The 25,643-nt window shown below is 41.4% G+C and overlaps 1 protein-coding gene across 5 annotated transcripts in view; it reads left to right on the top strand.

Annotated features, from left to right (window-relative positions):
* fat1a (FAT atypical cadherin 1a) overlaps positions 1-25,643 on the top strand; it is a 196,003-nt gene that overhangs the window by 147,623 nt on the left and 22,737 nt on the right. For all 5 annotated transcript variants that reach the window (XM_078217930.1, XM_078217946.1, XM_078217947.1 and 2 more), the window contains exons 11-18: positions 346-542; positions 3,908-4,061; positions 4,450-4,683; positions 13,970-14,359; positions 15,257-15,471; positions 18,498-18,635; positions 18,971-19,114; positions 23,265-23,462. In XM_078217930.1, coding sequence (XP_078074056.1) covers positions 346-542; positions 3,908-4,061; positions 4,450-4,683; positions 13,970-14,359; positions 15,257-15,471; positions 18,498-18,635; positions 18,971-19,114; positions 23,265-23,462 — 1,670 coding nt within the window. The remainder of the gene's footprint in view (positions 1-345; positions 543-3,907; positions 4,062-4,449; positions 4,684-13,969; positions 14,360-15,256; positions 15,472-18,497; positions 18,636-18,970; positions 19,115-23,264; positions 23,463-25,643) is intronic.

Genomic DNA, 25,643 nt, shown 5'->3' on the forward strand with positions numbered 1-25,643 from the left:
TATAGTTCAAATGCCCCATCCTGCACAACATCCTCGTGAATCGCTTCTGTACCCCTTCTAGTGCAATCACATCCTTCCTACAGTGAGGTGGCCAGAACTGCACACAGTACTCCAGCTGTGGCCTAACCAACGTTTTGTACAGCTCCAACATAACCTCCTTCCTCTTATATTTTATGCCACGACTGATATAAGATGCTACACAAATGTTTTCAATGTGTTTCAAAATCTTTCTTTTGATTTTTATCAAGTACTAATGTGAATGATGAAGCATTAGTTATTGCTGTTTTCTCCTTTGTTTGTAAATACAGTAGTATGTTGTTTAATGTCAATTTTATTAATTTTCAGGAGGAGATCCTCTGGGGCAATATGCAATTGAGCACATTCAGAATGAATGGAAGGTTTATGTCAGAAAACCTTTGGATAGAGAGAAGAAAGATCATTATCTTTTAAACATTACAGCTACTGATGGGACTTTAGTGGCCAAAGCAGTAGTAGAAGTTAAAGTCCTTGATGCAAATGATAACAACCCTATTTGTGAAAAGGTAAGTATCAGACATGTAGGAATTACTGTATACTGTTCATGCACAAATACATCAGATTGTTTCCTCTGCCCTTTTGATAAAGGGTCAGCCTTTACTTAAAACGATGAGATGGAATTTGATGCCAACATATTAAGCAATTGCACAGTACAATTATCAAAAATACGAAATTAAGGAGCATTGCCAAGTTGCAAAGTATTTACAGGATAGAAGCAGGCCATTCAGCCCAGTAGGCCCAAGCTGATGTTAATAGTCTGCATAAGCCTCCTCCCACCCGTCTTCATTAACTCCATCAGTGTATCCTTCTATCCTTCCCTCTCTCATATATTTATATAGCTTCACCTTGAATTCAACTAAACTATTCATCCCACAATAAAGACATTTCTCCTGAATTTACAGAGTTTGCAGTATGAGATGATTTCATTTTTAAAAATCTATTCACTGAATTCTTACAGCTTTTTATAAGGTTCGGCTTTGTTATTTTGCGGATCATTGACTTTTCAGGAAAATTAATGATGGAAACTAGATAAACTAAATTCAGCCTTTAAAAGGTTGCAGGAGGATATCAAATCTGGCTCAGTGACAGAACTCATGCATATCTAGCAGATGGTGTTGCTCAGTTGTGCATATTTCTGCAAACAAGACCCTGGTAGGATTCATGGAAAGCTGACACGTGACAAAAATAACCAAAAAAACCTTCTTGCGCATTTGCTGTCCACATACATTAAGATAGATGCATTACCAGTGGCATAACCTGCAGAGAGCACGTCCACAAAAGCTTTAGTTCCTTGTAGCATATTGACAACTACATGATCCTTCACACCTTTTTTAGTGCTGTGCAGATTGAGTCACAGCTCCAACTAATGGTCATGTATTTTCCCTATAAATAGCTCAAATATCACTGTTCTCTCAGTAGAAAAATTCTTGATTCCTGTCTTGTTGAAATACTAGTCAATTCTATTCATAGCCATAACTATTGTAATTTCAATCAATGTTATAAGTTTGAGTTAGCCAAGAAAAGAATGATCAGTATAATTATCCAGAGATTCTGCAATATTTATTTTGATAGATTTATTTTGGTCAAATCAGTGCTTGCTATTAATCTATTTCTGTACCAAGAGAAGAAATTGAATCTTGACAACTTGTTCCTCGCGTGTTAAAAATCTGAGTTGGCTCCAAAATCTGTATTGTTGTTTGCTGCGTCTGTACTGAACAGAAAGTGTATTGGGCACCAAACTGGCTCAGGTGATTGTTAATTATCCAGGGCCTTATGCCAGTTGAATCCTTAAAGGGACTGCCATAAGATTCATAACCCCTCTTTCCATTTAACCACTATTGTGGCCATTTAAACTCTGTTTGGCATTTCTCTATGCCGAGCAATGCCAGATATTTGTTATTTAAAATTTTTGTCATGTTCACCATTACTGAGGCAAAAACAGTGGGAAGCACAAAGTACAATTTTACACCAAGACTATTGCCATACTTAAGTCCACTTTACACTGCCAAGCCATAGAGAAGGTCAGAGAAATGTTCTATTATTGCTCATTGTTTCTGATCAGATCAATCTCATGCTTCAAGGGCATGGACACTTATACCTCTGAAATATTTGTAAAAGCAAGGTGCAAGTAAAAGGTCTTTCGGCCCTTTACATCCATTCCTTCCTTTGTTTATGCTGTATCATGAACTTACTTGGTATTTCTACAGCTCTACTTTTAAGTGTTAATTACCTAAATACTAAATCTCTTTCGCATGCCTTTTTCCATATCGATGAAGGAAAATTCTCACTATTTGTAGTTTCACATAAGGCTACTTAATTTATTCCTGTGTGCAAAAATACACAATAGCATTTTCTCGCAGGTTACTTTCTTCTGCATTATCTGCAGTTCGCAGCAATCTTCTTCACTGGAAATAAGTTCAACCCTTATAATTGACGTGCTAAGTTTAATAATGATGCTCAAGATTCCTCTTTAATCCCGTTCTAATCCATCAGTTCCTTTAGAAGGTAGATGCCCAAATTGTACACCCTATTCCAAAGGCAACATATACAAGGTTCAAATTGCCTTGCTTTACTTTCAGATCAAACATTTTTGAGCTCCTGTGTAATATCTGCTTAGCTTTGTTGAAATCAGCCACACATTTCAGCAAAAGGTTAATGAGCAGCATAAATCCACACTTGTTTGTAATTTCCTTTACCAGGTGGATAACTTTATATTGATCGGTGTTAAAAAATTTGTCTGCTCTTTTCCAGCATTTACAATTAAAGCACATGAACAGAATTTTATGTAAGTTGGTGTGGCAGGGGGGCACAGTGGTTAACACTGCTGCCTCTCAGCGCCAGGGACCTGGGTTTGATTCCCGGCTTGGGTGACTGTCTGTGCGGAGTTTGCATGTTCTCCCCATGCCTGTGTGGGTTTCCTCCGGGTGCTTCAGTTTCCTCCCACAGTCCAAAAGAAGTGCTGGTTAAGTACATTGACTATGCTAAGTTCTCCCTCAGTGTACCCGAACAGGCGCCAGAGTGTGACGACTAGGGGATTTTCACAGTAACTTCATTGCAGTGTTAATTTAAGCCTACTTGTGACATTAAGAAATAAACTTAAATTTAAGAAAGTAACTGTGGCAATGGATTTTGCAATTAAGAGATTATGTAATTTGATATAATAGATAATATAAATTGTATCTTCTGCCTGTGCCCACTTGCTGCCAATTTTCTCCAATTTCAATTCCTGTACCCACATTTAAACTAGAAACTACCAGTGCAAATTTATGCTCCAGTAGTTATAGTCTTCCTCTTGTCAATGACATTTCTTCCAAGGGGGTCTAACTGCAATGGGTAGTATTTATTTAAGAGACTTCCATTATATGATTCATAATAGAAGGATGAAAATCGAGGCAGAATGTATATAACTTTAAAATAAGAACTGAATTACATCTTAGTCTAATTATCCCTCACTCTTCAACGTCACTTGACCTGAAACTTGCACTTAATTTCAGCTGTCCATGTGTAATGTCTAATCTAATGGTATTAGATCTAATAGTATTAAAAATTGCTGTTACGTTACAATAAGATCTTCAGTACCACTGCAGCAAGGACAGTAGCCATCAAGTGGTGGCATGTTAGGTGGCAAGAGTTGAAAAAGATTGACAGTACAGTAGCAATAAATAAAAAGTGATGAGGTTTAGTTGATTTAGTGCAATGGTTAAGGATTTTCACTGTTAACAACGGATCTTTAAAAATCATTAAAAAACTTCAGCAGTATTTTTCTTCCTCGTCTCCATCATCTGCCATTTATTTCATGGTTTTTGGAGGGTGGGAAAAGTGGAATGAAAACATCTAAAAGAAAAATATTGCACATGGTTTTTCTTTTCAGACACTATACACTGAGACTGTCGCAGAGGATGTTTCTTCTGGCAAACTAATCCTTGTGGTGTTGGCTGAGGATGCAGATATCCGTTCAAATGCTGAAATCACTTACACTCTCCATGGAACTGGTGCAGAGAAATTCAGACTAGATCCAGACACTGGTGAGAAAATTCAAACTGTACTACTGTAGCAAGATATGATGCTTCTGTTTATTTAGCACTGCTAATGTGATTAATGGAGTGCATCCAAACTTTGCAAGGATTCACTATAAAGTGTCTTATTTGCACAATTGAATTGATTTATGTTATTCTTGAAAGTGAATTACAATTATATATTGAATGAAAGTATGTGACAACATCTGTGCCAAAATCATATGGGCTGTAAGGTGTACATTACAAATTTGTTAAATGTTATTGCTTTATCTGATAATGAGAGAGTAGAAAGCTCTCTTGAAAGCACATGAATATCAATTATTAGTATCCAGAAAATGTAAGATGTGTCATGTGATAAACATTACAGTAAAAAATTCTATTTTTTTTAAATAATTAGGTGAATTGAAAACTTTAGCTCCACTTGATCGTGAACAGCAAGCAGTTTATAACCTATTGATGAAAGCCACTGATGGAGGAGGTCGTTTCTGCCAGGCTGATGTCGCTATAACACTGGAGGATGTGAATGATAACGCACCAGTGTTTTCATCTGATCCGTATACAGTATCTGTCTTTGAAAACACAGCTAATAAAACACTGCTAATGAGAGTTCAAGCCACCGATCCAGATACAGGTAAGATGGAGTCCAATGGCACGAATTTAACCCTGAAAAGTGTGAGGTGATACACTTTGGTAGGAGCTATTTGACAAGGAAGTATTCAATAAATGGCATGACACTAGGAAGTTCTGCAGAATAAGGAACCTTGGCGTGTTTGTCCATAGATCTCTGAAGACAGAAGGCATGTTAGTAGGGTGGTGAGAAAGGCAGATGGGACAGTTGCCTTTATCAATCGATGCATTGATTACAAAAACAGGGAAGTCATGTTGGAGTTGTACAGAACTTTGGTGAGGCCACAACGAGAGTACTGTGTGCAGTTCTGGTAGCCACATTATAGGAAGGATGTGATTGCACCGTGGGTGGGGCCCATAGGAGATTCACCAAGATGCTGCCTGGGATGGAACACTTAAGTTACGAAGAGAGGTTGGATAGGCTGGAGATTTTTCCATTGGAGGGGTAACCAAGAAGGTAGATGAGGGCAGTGCAGTCAATGTTATCTACATGGACTTTAGAAAGGTCTTTGACAAGGTACCGCATGGTAGGTTGTTGCATAAGGTTAAATGTCATGGGATCCAGGATGAGGAAGCCAATTGGATACAAAATTGGCCTGACAACAGAAATCAGAGGGTGGTTGTAGAGGGTTGTTTTTCAAACTGGAGGCCTGTGATCAATGATGTGCCTCAGGGATCGGTGTGGGGTCTACTGTTATCTGTTATTTATATTAGTGATTTGGAAGAGAATTTATGGGGCACGTTTAGTAAGTTTGCAGATGACACTAAGATTGGTGGCATAGTGGACAGTGAAGAAGGTTAGCTAGTGTTGCAACGGGATCTTGATCAATTGGCCCAGTGGGTCGATGAATGGCAGATGGAGTTTAATTTAGATAAATGTGAGGTGATGCATTTTGGTAGATCAGACCTACTCAGTTAATGATAGGGTATTGAGGAGAGTTAGAGAACAAAGAGATATCAGAGTACAGGTTCATTGCTCCTTGAAAGTGGAGTCACAGGTGGACAGAGTGGTGAAGAAGGCAATCGGCATGCTTGGTTTCATTGACCAGAACATTGAATACAGGAGTTTGGACATCTTGTTGAAGTTGTACAAGATATTAATAAGGCCACACTTGGAATACTGTGTAAAGTTCTGGTCACCCTATTATAGAAAGGATACTATTCAACTAGAAAGAGTGCAGAAAAGATTTACTAGGATGCTACCGGGACTTGATGCTTTGAGCTATAAGGAGAGGCTGAATAGACTGGTACTTTTTTCTCTGGAGCGTAGGAGGCTTAGGGGTGATCTTATAAAGGTTTATAAAGTAATGAGGGGCATAGATCAGCGAGGTAGTCAACATCTTTTCCCAAAGGTGGAGGAGTCTAAAACTAGAGGGCATAGGTTTAAGGTGTGTGGGGAGAGATACAAAAGGGTCCAGAGGGGCAATTTTTTCACACAGAGGGTAGTGAGTGTCTGGAACGAGCTGCCAGAGGTAGTAGTAGAGGTGGGTACAATTTGGTCTTTTAAAAAGCGTTTAGACAGTCACATGGCTAAAGAGGGATATTGGCCAAATGCGAGCAATTGGGACTAGTTTAGAGGTAAAAACTGGGCAGCATGGACAAGTTGTTTCAATGCTGTAAACCTCTATTCACTCTATGAGTGAAGGGAGAACCGATCGAGGTATCCAAGATTAAGGGGCATCAACAGAGTAAATAACGAGCAGCTGTTCCCCTTATCTTAGAAAGAAATCTTAGAAACCCTACAGCACAGAAAGAGGCCATTCGGCCCATCGAGTCTGCACCGACCACAATCCCACCCAGGCCCTATCCCCATATCCCTACATATTTACCCACTGATCCCTCTAACCTACGCATCCCAGGACACTAAGGGCAATTTTAGCATGGCCAATCAACCTAACCCGCACATCTTTGGACTGTGGGAGGAAACCGGAGCACCTGGAGGAAACCCACGCAGACACGGGGAGAATATGCAAACTCCACACAGACAGTGACCCAAGCCGGGAAACGAACCCAGGCCCCTGGAGCTGTGAAGGGTAGAGCTGTGAAGACCCTTAGTTGAAGGGTCAGTCACAAGGGACATAAGTTCAAGGTGAGGGGCAGGAGGTTTAGGGGGGAATGAGAGGAGAAACATTTTTACCCAGAGGGTGGTGGCAGTCTGGAACGCACTGCCTGGGGGTGGTAGATGCGAGTTGCCTCACGTACTTTTAACTTATACCTGGATGTGCACTTGGCATGCCATACCATTCAAGGCTATGGGCCAAGTGCTGATAAATGGGATTAGGTGGGAGATCAGATGTTTCACACGTTTTGGTGCAGACACGATGGCCTGTAGAGCCTCTTCTGCACTGTATGATTCTATAAATAAGAACTGCTGTTTACAACACGATCCTTAGAAATTAAGCAAATGTGTAAATTGTTACCAGATGTACTTTTCAATGAATATCTCATTTGGAAATCAAGAAAATGTAACTTCCCCGTGTTGCGAATGCGGTCACTGGAAGTCCTGACTTGTAAATGCAGTAAAGAAAATTAAGTAAGCTTCAAAAAAAGAGACTAAATGATTTGTTAAACAAATTATATACTTTTAAATAGTGCTTTAATTCAGGAGTATTTCATGTAAGTGGAGCATTTTATTTTGCGACGTGGCGAGAGTGCATTCCACGTCACACCAGTTTGAGTTGCTTCCACGGCGAAGGCTTGTGTTCTCTCAGGCACCAAACAGGCCAATATTGGACTTTCCATGCAATCGAATACCAAATAGGGTGGAAATCCAGTCTCTAAAAGTTGCCAGACTGTCAGAAGTTGGTAGCTTTCCAGTACCAGCAGAACCACTGGGAGTGGTGGCTGCAGTCTGTAATGTTCCAAAGCACAGCCCAGGAATCTTCACTGGATCCGTGAACCTATGTGGATGGTGGCTGCTGGATAGAAGGTGCAGGAGGATCAGAGGCGAGGTCAGGAGGGGTGGCCCTTCCCTATGCCGGGTTTCTTGATCAGACACTGAATGTCTGACAGCAAGGGACACACCCCTACAAGGTCACATGCAAATCAGACAGGATTGCTGGGCGATCTTCAGGAGGCACAGGAGAGCTGTGCAAATCCAATTGAATCCCTGAGCCACCATTAAATTCTTGCGTGCTCAGCAATAATTGCTTTCAAGTGGCTCATGAATGAGCCTAATTGACATCCCATTGTTGGCAGGTGGGATTCCTGCATCAAGACCTTCCTAACTGAATAGAAGACAGTTTTCCTGATACCAGGAATCTGATGCAAGTACTCTCACCCGAATCTCCTTGTTCACCCAGCTATTTGCCTGCTTCAGCGAGCTCCATTAATTTTTGCCTATAGTTACCCTGAAAATGTAGTTGTGGATCTTCTCCTTAAACTGCGGCAGCCCATGTGATGATAACACTCCTTCATTAGATAGGGAATTGAGATATGGCTACAGCTTATGAATGCTTTTCCCCTTAATCCCTCACTTTCCCCAGTTTCTATGGGGCTCCTTGGAAGTGTATCCTGTTAGCTGCTGCCTTGACTTGAGATGAGAACAGTTATGTTTGCCTCTCATCTGGCATTCAGTCTTGTGTCTCTGTCTTAGTCATTGTTTTGGGAGGATCTTGGAACTATGTGGCTCTGACAGGATACAAATTGAGTGCAGATCATTTGTAACTAATTGTTGCTTAATGGCATTATTGGTGATTCCTGGCAAGATGAATTGGAGGATGGCTATAGGACAGTAACGGGCTAAATTGGATTAATCTTGTTTATCTTTGCGGATAGGGCATCAAGACATAATCTTTCACATTGGAGGAGTGTTTCTCCTACACCAAGGAGGTTATTACATCAAAGTTTACAGCTGACAATAATAGGGAGGCACAGTAAACTGTGAATGAGAGGAGGAAGTAATTAATAGGCATAGACAGATTAAGTAGGCAGATTGCATTCAACGTGAGTAAATGTGAGGTAACTTTGGACCCAATAAAGATTGTTTTCTTAATGGCAAGGAACTGTGACAGAGCAAGGGGGTTTGTGCGTCCAAGAACACAAATCACAGAAGGTTAATGCACAGGTACCAAAAGGAATTTTAAAAGGTTGAAGTAAAGTTTAGCCTTCTGCTGAATGACTTGGAATACAAAGGGAGGAAATAATGCTTCAGTTGTACAGAGCCAGGCAAGTATTGTGGATACAAGAGCAGGTCAGATGCTGCACTTACTGGGATAAGTGCAGCTCCTGTCATTCTGTGAACACTCAAAGCTTGACAACTGCTAAGAGAAAACAACCCCCAATTTATATACAGCCTATCCACTACCTTAAACATTCATTCCCTCCACTGCAGCTAATTGCTCCTTTGCTAACCTTCTCACTCCTGACCTCTACCACCTAGAAGGAAATGTGCATCAGATACACAGCAACATCATCACCTGCAAGTTACCCTTGATGTCATGCACCATCCTGACTTGGAAATATATCGCTGTTCTTCAGTGCCACTGAGGCAAATTCTTTGAACTGTCTCCCTGACAGCACTGTGGGTGTACCTACATCTCATGTACAGTGGTGGTCAAGAAGGTAGTCCACCTCCATTTTAAGGGGATCAGATTCCCAAAGCCTAAAGATGTGCAAGTTAGGTTGATTGGCCATGGTAAATTGCCCCTTAGTGTCAGGGGGACTAGCAGGGTAAATACGTGGGGCTACAGGGAAAGGGAGCTGGGTGGGATTGTGGTCAGTGCAAACTTGATGGGTCGAATGGCCCTCTTCCGCACTGTAGGGATTCTGTGAGGAATGGGCAATAAATGCTGGCCTAGGTAGCAATGTCCACAACCCAGGAAAAAATAAATCGAATGCCTTGGTTGGATCCCATCTGGAGTAGTGCATTCAGTTTTAGGTGCCACATCAAAAAATATGGCCTTGGAGGGGGTCCTGTGCAAATTCACCAGAATGATGCCGCGTACCATGCCCATTAAATACATGTCATCTCGATAACTTAAAATACAAGCTTTATTCAATGTGGAATCTTTATCCATTTAAAATAAAGTCAGTGTTGAGCTCTGACAGATAGCTGCCAGAGGTCAGATAACCTGGCCTGTGCATTCAAGGGACTAGCACAGGGACTGAGTTACTGTTTGACTCTGTCCTAAAGTCAAATAAGCATGCATTCCACTTAAATGTCTTAATTATTTGTCTCCTGAAAGTCATCAAACAGTTGATGAAGCAGTGGCAATTCTATTGTCTACCAATAACCTAATTGATAACTTAATCATGGCAACATCAGTAGAATGTGGGTTTTGCACTTCGAGAAACCATTTTTGATTATAAAGAAAGAGAGCTGCACTGTCTGTGATAGCAGCCACCTTCCAGAAGCAACTTTGCCTTTGAGGCAAAATGGACTGGCAGTAGCGTTTGTGCCAGAGGAAGGTGACTGGAACATCATAAGATCTTCAAGCCTGTGCTATCTGGGACCCACAAAAACAGCTAATCGGCCTAATGAAGCCACAGGAAACTGTGATCCACAGAAAGTCCATCACTTTGAGAAAATCCTGCCAAAAGCTTCTGAGTGACTTCGGTTGTTGTGCTCACCAGAACTGAACTTCAGGTGTGAAGAAGATCTTCCACCAGACCTGCAATTTACCTCTTCCAAAACAAGACAACATGTGAATTATGAATTGTTCCTTTCTTTAATAACTTGTAGAAGTGCACTATTTTCTGTAACTATACTTCCTCGAGTCTGCTTGTGTCTGTGTGAATGTACAAGTGGATGCCATAGCATTCGATTTCGGGGTGAGTGCTTAAGTAAATAATAATCATCTTTGTTTAAACCCACAAAAAACCTGCTGCTTATTCAAATCGCCACTCTCTTGGGTTAACATCTTCCTCTCAAAATCTCCCTGATTAAAGACAGTTGAGAAGGGGACAAGAATTTCAACAATTCTCTCATTCTGTTGATACACCAAGACTTAATGGTTTAAATTAAGAGGACAGGTTGCATAAACTTATTTTCATTTCACTCGAAGGATGGACAATTTTTAAAACTAGAACTAGTCCATTCAAGAGTGAAATCGGGAAGCACTTCCTTGTTACAATGAGTAGTATAAATGAGGAATTCTGGCACAAAAAGACTGTGTACACTGAATTAAGTGACATTCTCAAGGTTGAGATCAACAAGTTTTCATTAGTTATAGTATCAAGGGATATAGATCAAAGGTGATTAAATGCAGCTGCAATATAGATCAGCCATGATTTAATTGAATGGCAGAACAGGCCTGAGGAGCTTAATTGCTTATATTTTCTAATAGTTATTCTTAGGTGACTGGTAGATGGTCACACATAAATACTTAATCAGTTGTTCCACTCCATACATAAACAGGATATTATCACGGTACTTTGGGGAAAATCATTTGAAGCTATGTCCATTAAAGTGAGTGGAACTCCAGGCAAACACACAAAGCTTGAAAATCCTTGGCCCCTCCTCTGGGCTTGAACTGTAACCCTAAAACCCTAACGGGTGTAAGTAGAAGGACTAAAATTAAGCTTGATTGCAGATACATGTAATATTGGAATTCGTAAGCGTTTCATGGTGGGGGGGTGGGGTTGGTGGGGAAGTGCGAGGAGTTTAGCAACCAATGAGAAATGATATAAAACGTTCTGAAAGCCAGGACGTTCCATTTTAGTGATTGTAACAGTTAATATTGCTACTTACAACTGAGTTTTATTATTTTATGAATCATTCATTTAAAGCAGAGCTTTTTAAAATGACAATTAACAAAAGAGCCTCTAGCATAACTAAACAATAATTAACCAGCAATTTTACATTTCCTTACCAAGAGTGTTTATTTTTAACTCACATAAAGCTCATATTCTGATGTGTGACTGATAATTTAAGTGAAAACGTAGAGAGAGAATCAGTCGTGTCAATGCAATTAACCAAAACGTTCATCATGATAATGTTCTGTGCATAAATCAGACTGGATGCTAAGAGATTAGTGAAGCCCGCTAGCAGTTACATAAATGCAATATAAATTGTTAATCATGTGTTTTCCACCGTGATGAATTCAGTAATGATGTTGGGCACATTTTATTTCTTCAGCATAGTTCAAATTATTTCAGTAGTAGTTACTCTAACATGCTTTATTTGAACATTTGTAAATGGATTTTAAGATATTAGATTTGCCCAGATCTTCCAAGTAGTAGCAATGATGAATGGATTGTCGCTGTGCTCAGAAGTTTCCCCCATGGTGGCACGGTGGCATAGTGGTTAGCACTGCTGCCTCACAGCGCCAGGGTCCTGGGTTCGATTCCTGACCTGGGTCACTGCCTGTGCCCTGTCCTCCGTGTCTGCGTGGGTTTCCTCCAGGTGCTCCGGTTTCCTCCCACAGTCTGTAAGACATGCTGGTTAGGTACATTGGCTATGTTAAATTCTCCCTCAGTGTACCCGAACATGCGCCGGAGTGTGGCGACTAGGGGATTTTCACAGTAATTTCATTGCAATGTTAATGTAAACCGACTTGTGACTAATAAGTAAACTTTGCAACTCTGCTGTCGTTTCTTCTGGAGTCTTCCAATCCCGGCTTTCATGCGGAGGGGTAGTTGGGGTGGGGTTGTGTGAATAGTCAGGTGAGGGTGACCAGGAGGCTGACTAAGAGTGGCAGAGTGTGTGAGTTGTGGAGATACCCAGGTGTTAGACTAAGGGCAGAATTTTCACAGTGCAGACTGAGGCAAGAAAATTGGCATGCAGCTCTCAGGCTGCACAACTGGTTATTCTCTCCAGATAATCCAGCACTGTGCGCAGAAAAAATCTGAAGGCATGGTCCACGCCGTCATGCTGGAAAAAACCGACAGACATAACGGGAAACCCCCCCCCCGCCCCCTCAACACAGACACGGGAAACCCACACACACAGAGGGAAACCCCACCTCAACTGATAAGTGGAACCCACCCCCAATGGAGCTGTCCAGGAGGAAGTGCCAGGCTACTGCCCAGGCTTGTCCCTCTCCTTCCAGGGGCTACATTTAACTGTGCACCCCCGGTAGATCCCCTTTGCCCGGTTCATGTTTTTAAAAGCCTATTGTAAACATAATTGTTGATTTTTTGCATTTGCAGGTTATTAATAATATAGTTTATAGCTTGATAATGAAACCTGTGCTGCTAAAGGATTTTTTTTCAACTGAACTATCATCATTTTATTCCAATAGTTTAGAAGAATAATGATCCTGTAACTTGGGAAGCAAGATATACCTCACTATCTGTCTCTCTGCCATTTAGCTCGCAATTTATAATTCTGTCTTGTTCACCAGGACTTAATGTTCTGTAGATCAAAGCAGTATTGTCACTTTTAGCTCATAGGTCCAGAAATCTAAGGAGGTTGAAGTTTGGATTCTAGCCAACAACATTTTACAAGTTAAGATTTTGTTACAAAATGTTATAGACTTTGCACTTTTTAAAAACAAAACATTTTGTCTGAAACTTCCGAGTACATTCAGCACCACTGATATTGATGTTATTGCATGGACTTGCTGGGTGCAGATTCAGTCTGAGTCTCTTGTAATACGTTATTCCAGCAGTGCAGTTGGCACTGTTAGCATCTATCAATTTGTGTACAGAACCTGCCAAATTGTGTGATTCAGCTTCAAATTTCTGTCTTGTATTGAGCCTGGTGTTGGAACTTGGGAGGAGGGTGGGATGCCAGGTGAAGGAAGCTTCTCCTTGGAGAGTTTGATGGGTCAAGGGAGAAGAATGAGCCATTCAAAAGTATGTAGCGCATGTGGGGATAAAATGATGGTAACTTTTACAAAAATGATAGAACACTAACAGCCCATGCAGAACCAGTTGTGTTTGAACTATTTGAGCTTTGTGACTCTAAGCAAATAATATAGATAATTACTACAGGAGGCGAGATATTCTCAAATATGTTTCTGTATTTCTTTCCTGAGTAAAAAGTGAATTGTATTTCTCATAATTTGTTAATACTGCATAGCAATTATTTTTGTTTACTCCAATCAGTAGTGGATAATTTAAAAATCTGTATTGCTAGCACCTTTCACCTGAGATATGTGTGGATAGATACCATATATCACAACATAAAACAATAGTACAATTATGAATTTACTATATTAAGGACCAAGCATTTTAAACTAGCACAAGATGGCCATTTCCTTTTGCTAAATTTATGAAGTTAATTTTGCTACTTCAGCAAAGGTAATGTACTGGAAACATGCTGCATTGTTTGTGTTGTTTAAATCAAAGTTCATGAAGTGAAGACATTGATTGAACTGCTTTCTTTCTTCAATTTTAAAACATAGGGTTGAATCGTCAGATACTTTATTCACTTGTGGATTCTGCAGACGAGCACTTCTCCATTGATGAGTTATCTGGAATCATCAGTCTGGAGAAAACTTTAGATCGAGAACTCCAAGCTTCCTACAACCTAGTTGTGAAAGCCACTGATCAAGGCGCACTCAAAAAACTATCCTCTGTCTCTACGGTGTTGGTTTCTGTACTCGATATCAATGACAACCCGCCTGTGTTTGAGCACAGAGAGTACCTCGCCACACTTTCTGAGGATACTTCTTTAGGAACTGAGGTTCTTCAGGTATTTGCAGCCAGCAGGGACATTGAAGCCAATGCAGAGATTACATATTCCATCATCAGTGGCAATGAACATGGGAAGTTCAGTATTGATGCAAATACAGGTATTTTCTTGCATTATAATAATTGTAGTTAAATTTGAAAATAATCAGTGATAATACATTGATTATTTTAAGAGGTTCAGAGATCAGACAAATTTCAAATAAGGAGGCACTTAATGCAGCATTGACAGGATAATTTAAGCAACAAAATTATAGTTAACAAATGAAGGCAGTGGATATCCAAGTTTAAATTGTTCATGCTTCCCACTGGCTTGTGGTGGCGCAAATGGTTTATGATTCCTGTTCTTTCTTACCTCATTGTGTCCTCTTGAAGTCTCTGCAACAAACTTTTCAGTGTCCTTTCCTTTTATTCCCTGTAACTATGGCTCTTGCTTTCTCCTAATATTGGTGTAGTTTGATCTTGGTATTTCATTTGTACCATGCTCATAACCTGAACCGGATATCCTCAACACCTTAACAGCCCATCATTAACTTTTTTCCTATATACGTATTTGCCAGACTTAATAAGCTTAAACTCTTTTGGTTATAGCTCTAAAGTCCATTGATCTGTACATTTCAAAGCAAATCATTTGATAACAACTGATAACACACCCTATTTCCCTTTTCCCATCAGTTCACCCCTTCAATCCCATTATAGTGTGATTGTTTTAATTGAAATCACCCAGGCCATATATCCTCAGTTGAAAATACATTTGGAATTAACCCTTAGCAGGAGCCTATACAAGATACAAATTACACATAAAAAAATGTCATGGTGCATGCAATACAAAAATGTTGAACAAGATATAAAAATGCAATGAGTATAAAAAGATCCACATTTCCTACATTATTTTGTGCATTCAATCTGTTAAGATTTAAAGGAACCTTTACATAATTCCTGTATCAATGTGTTTTTTTTTTATTATCGTTTCTATTAACTTGCCATTTTATTTTTATCAGGTGCCATTTTTGTGCTTAAAAACCTGGACTTTGAGACATCTCATGAATATTATTTGACAGTTGAAGTCACGGATGGTGGAACACCTTCACTTAATGATGTAGCAACAGTGAATATCAATGTGACAGACATCAATGACAACACTCCTAAATTTAGCCACAATGTATACATGGCAGTGATCAGTGAAGATGCTCCTTTGGGACAGCTGGTTGTTACAGTATGTTCAACACTTTACATGGTTTTTGTCCTCGTTTAAGAGTCAAGAATAATAGCATAATGGGAGAAGAAGGAATTAACAAAACAAAACTTAAAAGTCAGGGTGATATGGCACATATAAACTCAACCCACCATTACTCTAATTCAATCTGTTGTGTTTTAAATGGCTCCAATTTTTTTACCTCTATTTCAATTCTCGACAGCTCTGATCAACAACATTTTCTTGATCTGTATTGAATTTAGTTTTCACTGTTCTCATCTGAGCCTACTGTTTAACATGCCTAAAAGTAATAATGTTATATGAAGGATAAAAAAAATGCTATAGATGTATTAGAAAGAATGCAGAGAAGAATGGAATAGATGATCCCACTCACTAGGGCACTTAAGTTATGAATACATTTATTTTGGTGGGAAAAGAGTGAGATTAGACTTGATGCTGGAAGAGTATAAGTCTCATAACACCAGGTTAAAGTCCAACAGGTTTATTTGGTGGCATGAGCTTTCGGAGCACTGCTCCTTCATCAGATGAGTGGAGAGTTGGGTTCACAAGCAGGGCATATATAGACACAGACTCAATTGCAAGATAATGGTTGGAATGCGAGTCTTAACAGGTGATCAAGCCTTTACAAGTACAGACAATACGAGTGGAGAGAGGGTTAAGCACAGGTTAAAGAGGTGTAAATTGTCTCAAGCCAGGACAGTTAGTAAGATTTTACAAGCCCAGGCAAATTGAGGGTTACAGGTAGTGTGACATGAACCCAAGATCCCGGTTGAGGCTGCCCTCATGTGTGCGAAACTTGGCTATCAGTTTCTGCTCGGCGATTCTTCGTTGTCCTGTGTCTTGAAGGCTGCCTTGGAGAATGCTTATCCGAAGATCGGAGGCTGAATGCCCTTGACTGCTGAAGTGTTCCCAAGCAGGAAGGGAACACTCCTACCTGGTGATTGTCGAGCGCTGTCCATTCATCCGTTGCCGTAGCATCTGCATGGTCTCGCTGATGTACCATAGCTTGGGACATCCTTTCCTGCAGCGTATCAGTAGACAACATTGGCCGAGTCGCACGAGTAACTCATAAGACTCAGCCAACGTTGTTTACCTGATACGCTGCAGGAAAGGATGTCCCGAGGTGTGGTACATCAGCGAGACCATGCAGACGCTATGACAACGGATGAATGGACGCCACTCGACAATCACCAGGCAGGAGTGTTCCCTTCCTGTCGGGGAACACTTCAGCAGTCACGGATATTCAGCCCCCGATCTTCGGGTAAGCGTTCTCCAAGGCGGCCTTCAAGACACACGGCAACGCAGAATTGCCAAGCAGAAACTGATAGCCAAATTCCGCACACATGAGGACAGCCTCAACCGGGATCTTGGGTTCATGTCACACTCCCCTCACGATTTGCCTGGGCTTGTAAAATCTTACTAACTGTCCTGGCTTGAGACAATTTACACCTCTTTAACCTGTGCTTAACCCTCTCTCCACTCGTATTGTCTGTACTTGTAAAGGCTTGATTACCTGTTAAGACTCACATTCCAACCATTATCTTGCAATTGAGTCTGTGTCTATATATGCCCTGTTTGTGAACCCAGCTATCCACTCATCTGATGAAAGAGCAGCGCTCCAAAAGCTCGTGCTACCAAATAAACCTGTTGGACTTTAACCTGGTGTTGAGAGACTTCTTACTGTGCCCACCCTAGTCCAATGTCAACATCTCCACATCATGGAGTTGAAATGGAATTAACAAACTCTTGGATGATGATGGGCAATGTAAAATAATGCACAAGTATCGAGCTAGATTAGACAGGAAAAATAAACTTCCGTGCTGCTCCATAATGGTGGATATGTGGACAAACTTGTAATAAAAGTAAGCAAAATACTGCAGATGCTGCAATCTGAAACAAGAACAGAGGACACTGGAAAAACTCAGCAGATCTGTCAGCATCAATCGGGACAAACAGAGTTAACATCTCAAGTCCATAGACTCTTCACCAATTGGACTCTAAACGTTAACTCTGTCGCTCTCTTGGCACATGCTGGCATACCTACTGAGTTTTTCCAGCACCCTCTGATCTTGTTTCTGATAATGACAGTTATTTTGGAAGCACTTGACGACTGGAGGAATAATCTTGTGTTTTGTGGTACTATTGATCGAGTAATTTGATCTATTGGGAGATCAGCTACATAATACGTATATATTTAACAAATTCACATTTCCTACATTCCTGTCCTGTTCCACACACCAGTGTCTCAGGAAACCTGATATGTGAATTAATAATTTTTCAAAAATCTAGTGGATGTTTATTGCACTCCTTCTAAGGCCATATTTGCAGAAAGAATTCCACACTGTTTTTATTGCAACTACTTCACAATCAAGGCGAATGTACTACTTGTGTTCTTAATTACTGACTGTGTCTCCATGTTAACTTTCTATAATTCGCGTTCAAGTCTCTCACCTTTTATCACTCATGCAAGATAACAAGAGTAGGTCTTCTGCTTATGTCTGTGGGGTAGACCATGGTTTCTGACACAGTGCAACATTTCTGCAGCACTCCTATTGTTGGCCTCCACACTTCCACAAACTACAACTTTTCCAGAACGTCATTTGCACTAAAATCCAAAGACCCGTTGTTCAAGTCTAAAAACAAAAGCATTTCTATAATCCTTACAATGTGAGTTTTAGTGTAGTTTTTATTTGAACCAAAGTGTAAATTAATTTTCTGATTTATCTGATGAATGGTTGTCAAAAATTGGATAAAATATAACGAATATATTGTTTCCATATAAAATGCCCTGCAAACAGAAACTTGAAGCTTGAATTCTTAATGAAACATTGTAATTATGTTTGCTTATGTAATATGCGTCTGGAACAGAACTTCCATTAGCACATGTGAACACTGATCATGTTTGTAACAAAAGTTATTTCCCAAGGGAAAATATATTGGTACTGGGTCTCAGTGCACTGCCACATGTTAAGGGTATGTTGAAATACAAAATAATGTTGCCCTAATGGTCTTACCATTTTCTATAGGTGGTGGCTGATGATTCAGATGGTCCAGCAAACAACCAGATTCATTACTCTATTATTAATGGCAATCAGGGAAACCCATTTACTATTGACTTTACCACCGGGGAAATAAAAGTGGCGCAACATTTGGATCGAGAAAAGGTAAGTAGATTAGAAGTAAACCTGTTACTTAAATAAATCTTCCATTTATTAATATTATTTCTTTGCATAATGAGTTGCTGATCCATTGTTAAATAACCCAAAACTGAGAACGTGTCACAAGTCATTAAGTTGTAAACCGTGTTTAGCTTTTCTTTAAAGGTATTACATAATCGGGCTCTATTAGATGCAAAGGCACCTGCTGCATTTTGAATGTGACTATAATTTAACTTTTTAATATGAAATTTGTAAATGGAAAAAACATCAATATCCTTGCTTTATGAAAATGTATCCATTATGCATAGACATATCTTGTTGATCATTTTGCTCTTCTGTAGATATCTGGCTACACCCTGACAGTGCAAGCCTCAGACAATGGTTTTCCATCTCGGTTCAATACCACAACAGTCAATATTGATGTGGCTGATGTCAATGATAATCCTCCCATGTTCTCACAGGCAAACTACAGTGTTATCATCCAGGTAAGCATTATCAAAAATTCCAGTAAGACTCAGTAACATCTGTGATTTTTTTTAAAGAAGTACATTTACTAAGGAGGAGCAATAATTGCTAAGTCTTAAACAAAGCATTTTTTTGAATTGGTGAATTTTGGAACTCTCACTTTTGTGCTCACCACATTAAGTTGTTGCGTTTTTACACACTCTTTTCATGTAGAAACAGCAAGAGAACAACACAAGATCAGGAAGTTGCACATTGAATCATGCCGCCAGCTAATTAATTGGGACCCCATACAACAAGTTAGAAAAAAAATCATCAGTTCAGCTTAAAACTTCTAGAATATGTCACCACCTTTTTTATTTCTGAAGATTTTTTCCTTCCATGCTGCGAATACTACATGTTTATCTCCTAGTCAGGAGGGAGGGATTGTTGCAGAAATTTTCATTGATACAAATCAAAACTTGCAATCTATTTGCGACTGGATACTGCAAAGTCTATGGGCCTGACAGTATTCCAGCTATAGTATTAAAGATATGTGCTCCAAAACTTGCCACGCCCCCGAGCCAAGCTGTTCCAGTACAGCCACATGACTGGCATCTGTCTAGCAATGTGGAAAAGTGCCAGTTAAGTCCTATATGCAAAAAGTAGAATAAATCCAAACTGGCCAATTCAAGCCTCATCAGTTTACTCTCGATCATCAGTAATGTGATGGAAAGGATCATCAACAGTGGTATCAAGTTGCATTTGCTTAACAATAATCTGCTCACTGATGCTCAGTTTGGGTTCCGCCAGGGTCACTCAGCTCCTGACCTCATTACAGTCTTGGGTCAAGCGTGGACAAAAGAGCTGAACTCCAGAAGTGAGGTGAGAGTGACAGCCCTTGACATCAAGGCAGCATTTGACCAAGTGTGGCATCAAGGAGCCCAAGCAAAACTAGAGTCAAAGGAAATCTGGGAAAAACTCTCCACTGGTTGAAGTCATAGTTAGCACAAAGGAAGATGTTTGTTGTTGTTAAAAGTCAAACATCTCAGTTCCAGGACATTACTGCAGGATTTCCACAGGGTAATGTCCTAGGCCCAACCATCTTTAGCTGCTTGATCAATGACTTTCCTTCCATCATAAGGTCAGAATGTGCAATCATCAACAAACAATGTTCAGTATCATTGTCCATTTCCAAACGTAGCAACACCTGGACAATATCCAGGCTTGGGCTGATGAGTGGCAAGTAATATTCATGCCACACAAGTGCCTGGAAAAGACCTTCTCTAGTAAGAGAAAATCTAAACAACCCTTGACGTTCAAAAGCATTATCATAACTGTATCTTCCAATATCAACATTTTGTGGGTTAAAATTGACCAGAAACTGAACTGGACTAACTATGTAAATAATGTGGCTACAGAGATTAGGAACCCTGCAGCAAGTAACTTACCTCCTAACTCTCCAAAGCATGTCCACCATCAACAAGGCACAGGTCAAGAGTGTGATGGAATATTCTTCACTTGCCTGAATGAGTGCAGCTCCAAAGAAGTTTGCCACTATCCAGGACAAAGCAGCCTGCTTGGTGGGTTCCCATCCAGAAACATTCATTCCCTTCACTAATGATGCACAATGGCAGCTACCTATCTACAAGAAACTCACCAAGGCTCCTTCGGCAGCACCTTCCAATCCCATGACCTCTACCATTCTAAAGGACAAGGGCAGCAGGCACATGGAAATACCACCACATGGAGGTTCCCCTCCAAAACACTCACTATCCTGATTCAGAAACATATTGCTGTTCCTTCACTGTCACTCAGTCAAAATCCTGGAATTCCGTCCCTAAAAGCACTGTGTGCCTACAGCACCTGGACTGCAGCATTGCAAGAAGGCAGCTCGCCACTGCCTTCTCAAGAGCAATTAGGAATGGGCAATAAATGCTGGGCTAGCCACCGACACCCACATCCCATGAATGAATTGCTTCTGATAGAGAATTGTAATATGATTGCTGCTTTGTAAAAAGCTTAGTCTTGGCATGTTTTATGTCAGTGAATAAGTCCTGTTGTCCACTGTAGGGCTCTACCAGAGCAGTGTTCCACAATCTCTAAAAAAAATCATTCTTTAATCAACTGGGGAGCAGCTCAGTTTAAAGGAATTGATACGGATTATGTCAAACCTTTCTTCCTCGGAGATGCAGTGAATGTATAGTACTCTGTCTAATAGACTCATTCATCCAGAACTGATAGCATCCAGAAGGAAACAATGTAGCAATCAGTTTGTCAATTCATAGTTATAACCTGCTACCTGGAGACAGAATGCTCAACTAAATGAGCTTTAGTCTGTGTACTTGTATTTTTGAATACAATTTGAATTCTGGTTTGAGTACAGAAATAGAAAGAAACTCCATTCTGGTAGCACAGTGGTTAGCACTGCTGCTTCACAGCTCCAGGGTCCCGGGTTCGATTCCTGGCTCGGGTCACTGTCTGTGTGGAGTTTGCACATTCTCCTCGTGTCTGCGTGGGTTTCCTCCGGGTGCTCCGGTTTCCTCCCACAGTCCAAAGATGTGCAGGTTAGGTTGATTGGCCAGGTTAAAAATTGTCCCTTAGAGTCCTGAGATGCGTAGGTTAGAGGGATTAGTGGGTAAAATATGTGGGGGTAGGGCCTGGGTAGGATTGTGGTCGGTGCAGACTCGATGGGCCGAATGGCCTCCTTCTGCACTGTAGGGTTTCTATGTTTCTATGTTTCCTTTAACTTCATCCTCTCCCCAGTCTCTCTCTCAGGCTGAACCAGCAACTGCAACAACAATATCGCGTCTTGTAATGTAATGAAACAAATCAACACACTTTCCAGGAACATTATAAATTGGGGAGGCAATGGCCTAGTGGAATTGTCAGTAGATTATTAATTCAGAAACTCAGCTAATGCTCTGGCGACCCTGGTTCGAATCCCACTACAGCTGATGGAATTTGAATTCATCTGGAATTAAGAATCTACTGATGACCATGAAACCATTGTCGATTGTCAGAAAAACCCATCTGGTTCACCAATGTCCTTTAGGGAAGGAAATCTCCTGTCCTTATCTGGCCTGGCCTACATGCAACTCCAGAGCCACAGCATGTGGTTGACTCTCAACTGCCCTCAGGCAACTAGGGATGGGCAATAAATGCTGGCAATATCCCGCGAATGAATTTAAAAAATCATAGTATGAAATCAAGCCAGATCGCCATTTGGTATCATAGAATCCTACAGTGCAGAAAGAGGCCATTCGGCCCATCGAGTCTGCACCAACCACAATCCCACCCAGGCCCTATCCGCATATCCCTACATATTTTACCCACTAACCCCTCTATCTATGCATCCCGGGACACTAAGGGGCAATTTAGAATGGCCAATCAACCTAGCCCGCACATCTTTGGACTGTGGGAGGAAACCGGAGCACCCGGAGGAAACCCACGCAGACACAGGGAGAATGTGCAAACTCCACACAGACAGCAACCCTAGCCGGGATTCGAACCCAGGTCCCTGGAGCTGTGAAGCAGCAGTGCTAACCACTGTGCTACCGTGCCGCCCTTAATACTCAATACTTGAGTATTGCTGAAAAAAAATACTTTTTTGCCATTGTTTTTATATTGTACACGTCAGGACAATTCATGAGAATACCAAGTGTAAAGGGAACAACAATTTATACTATATAAGAGAGTGCAAGTTGGTTGGCAAGTGGACTCTGATTGGTCGAGGTGTCGCTATGGAGAATGCTCCAGTTGATGATGCTTGGCAGTTAACTGTCAGTTACGGTTAACTCAGCAGCTTAACTCTGGTAAAGGCATTGCCCTGAGGAATGAAACAATGAGTGGCTGTCACTTACTTTGATTAGCTGCAACAGGCGCAATGTGTGCACATGTTTTTTCTGCCTGGCATTCTTGTCTTGATGAGCGCAAGATGAAAAGCTTTGACAAAAAATGCCTCCCTTATTTCAGCAATACTCAAGGCGATAAGAGGTCAGATTACCAAAAGTTTGATCAAAGCGGTAAGTTTAAGAGAGAAAATAGGATACTGAGGCAGAGAGATCTAGAGAGGGAATTCCAGAACTTGGGGCCTAGACAATTGAAGGCACAGCCTTCAATGGGGTAGCAATTATATTATGTGATTTAGAGGAAACACAACCTTATTGAGCATTAACTGTATCCATTTTGTAGGAAAACAAGCCTGTTGGTGCTAGTGTGCTACAGCTCCAAGTGATAGACAGAGATTCTTCACACAATGGCCCTCCATTCACTTTTACAATCATTAGTGGAAATGAAGAGAACGAATTTCAGATAAATCCAAATGGCCTACTCATATCATCGTCTCATCTCAACCACAAGATCAAAGATATGTATCTGCTGCAAGTACAGGTAAAAGCAGAATCTAATCTTGTGCTTTATTATGGGCACTAAGTGTTCAGTAGTCTGACTGTGTCTCCATGATACGTTGTGCATTGTCTAAGTGTTTTTCTTGTTGTGCATGAAACACAATGAATTTGATGTGATTGTAAGGGTAAATTTTGCAAGTGCCTGTTCCCACTGCAAAAGTTCACGAGGGATTACACATCATGGATTTGGGATCTTTGATCAGTGATATGCTGTTCAATTTTCCTTCTATTAATTTTAATGTACAGTAAATATGCAACTTGAGTACCTGGGTTCACTGACTTCTGTCCTGAATTCCTAATGTTCATTCGTGTCACTAAAATCTCTATGCCAAGAATGCTAGTGATTAAAAGATTTATCCTACAATGACAAATTAAGCATGTTATTGCTTGTTGTACTGCTGTACAACGAAACCGCATAGATCTGGGCCGCGATTCTCCCTGCTGCGCTAATTTTTTAGCACAGCGGGTCAGGAGATTCTTGCGTCAGCCGTTTGCAGGAGCGTTCGCGCCCCGCTTGCATTTCCCAGCACCGGATTTCTGGCAACGTCTGCTCAGTGCCAGAAATCAGCAGGGAGGTGCAAAGACCATTTACATGATCGTTGTAATATAGTTCAAATATGATTACCTCCCCACTAACGGGCAGCTAGTGGTCCGGCCTCACTGGAGTGAAGGGGGGACAATCGGGCCCCCCAGAGGGGTGGGGCTGCCCCCTGGGCATCGGCACCCTCGCAGTGCCAGCCTGGGCACTGCCCATGGGGCAATGCCATGGGGAAAAGGCATAAGGGGCAGGGCCTATTTGGGGCGGAGCCTAGGGGGCATTTGTTGGGGGGGTTGGCGCTGCCATTCTGCATAGGGATCGTTGGGGGGGGGGGGGAGAGACCAGCGATTGGGGCGGGCTGGTGGGGGACAGGGTGGTCAACCTGCTGGGTGGGCGGGTGGGGGGGGTGGTTGGGAGCTCAGGACTGCGTGGGCGGGATAATTGGTGAGGGGGCGTGCAGATGGAGGCAGGGCAGGAAGTTGGGGGGGGGGGGGGGAGTCAGGACTGGGCCCGGGAATGTATGGGGGGGCCAGCGATTGGGCCATGGTGGGGGGCGGAGAACCGCAGTTGCGGGGGTCGCGGGGCTGGTTAGTGATGACCTGGCCAGTAATCGGGAGGCCATCAGTCGGGGGGCCACTCTGCATGCACCGATCTCGGCATTGACAGATCGCCGCATGTGCAGTGGCCTGCTCAATGCTATGTTGCCAACCTCTTCCGCGGGATAGGCGCCACCCACTGAAATTTAATGACATTCACGCTGGTGGCCTCTGCAGTGGGAGTTCTTCTCTGAACTCCCACTGAAAAAACAGCATGAATTACTCCAATCTTCACGCAAATTCGTCACTTAGAATTTTTTGGGGAGAATTCCGCCCCTGGTTCCTAGTCCACGGTTTGTTCGTTAATTTCAGCCTGTACAGTCAACTGTACCAATCTCCACCATCCAATGAAATCATAGAAACCCTACAGTACAGAAAGAGGCCATTCGGCCCATCGAGTCTGCACCGACCACAATCCCACCCAGACCCTACTCCCATATCCCTACATATTTTACCCACTAATTCCTCTAACCTACTCATCCCAGGACACTAAGGGGCAATTTTTAACATGGCCAATCAACCTAACCCGCACATCTTTGGACTGTGGGAGGAAACCGGAGCACCCGGAGGAAACCCACGCAGACACGAGGAGAATGTGCAAACTCCACACAGACAGTGCAATGATTGCTGACCAGTGAATCTAAGGCCAAAGTGCAGGAATATTGGGCTACTCCTATATATCTTAAATCCCCAATAATAAATTAAGCCTGCCAGCACTGACTGACTGAGTGTGGGCTCGCATAGGAAGAAGTGCCATTTTAAGCATGGTATTTGAGAGTGCCCACCACACATACATGGAAGTGTACTACAACATAAGTTTCTACTATCAGAAGAAGAGAAAAGACATTGTCAAAATAAAAAGGATTGTACATGTTATGACGAGGTTTGAGGAAAACTTCAGAAGACAAAAAACACTATCGACCTGTTCTTACCAGAAGCAGGAAAAATTAAAATGAACATTGTTTGAATTTTTGTCTTTGAGCAACCATAGGACATTGTAGATAGTTGGTAGTAGTGCATGGTGCTGCAT

Source organism: Mustelus asterias, chromosome 1, assembly GCF_964213995.1.
Source record: "Mustelus asterias chromosome 1, sMusAst1.hap1.1, whole genome shotgun sequence".
NCBI classification, from domain to species: Eukaryota; Metazoa; Chordata; class Chondrichthyes; order Carcharhiniformes; family Triakidae; genus Mustelus; species Mustelus asterias.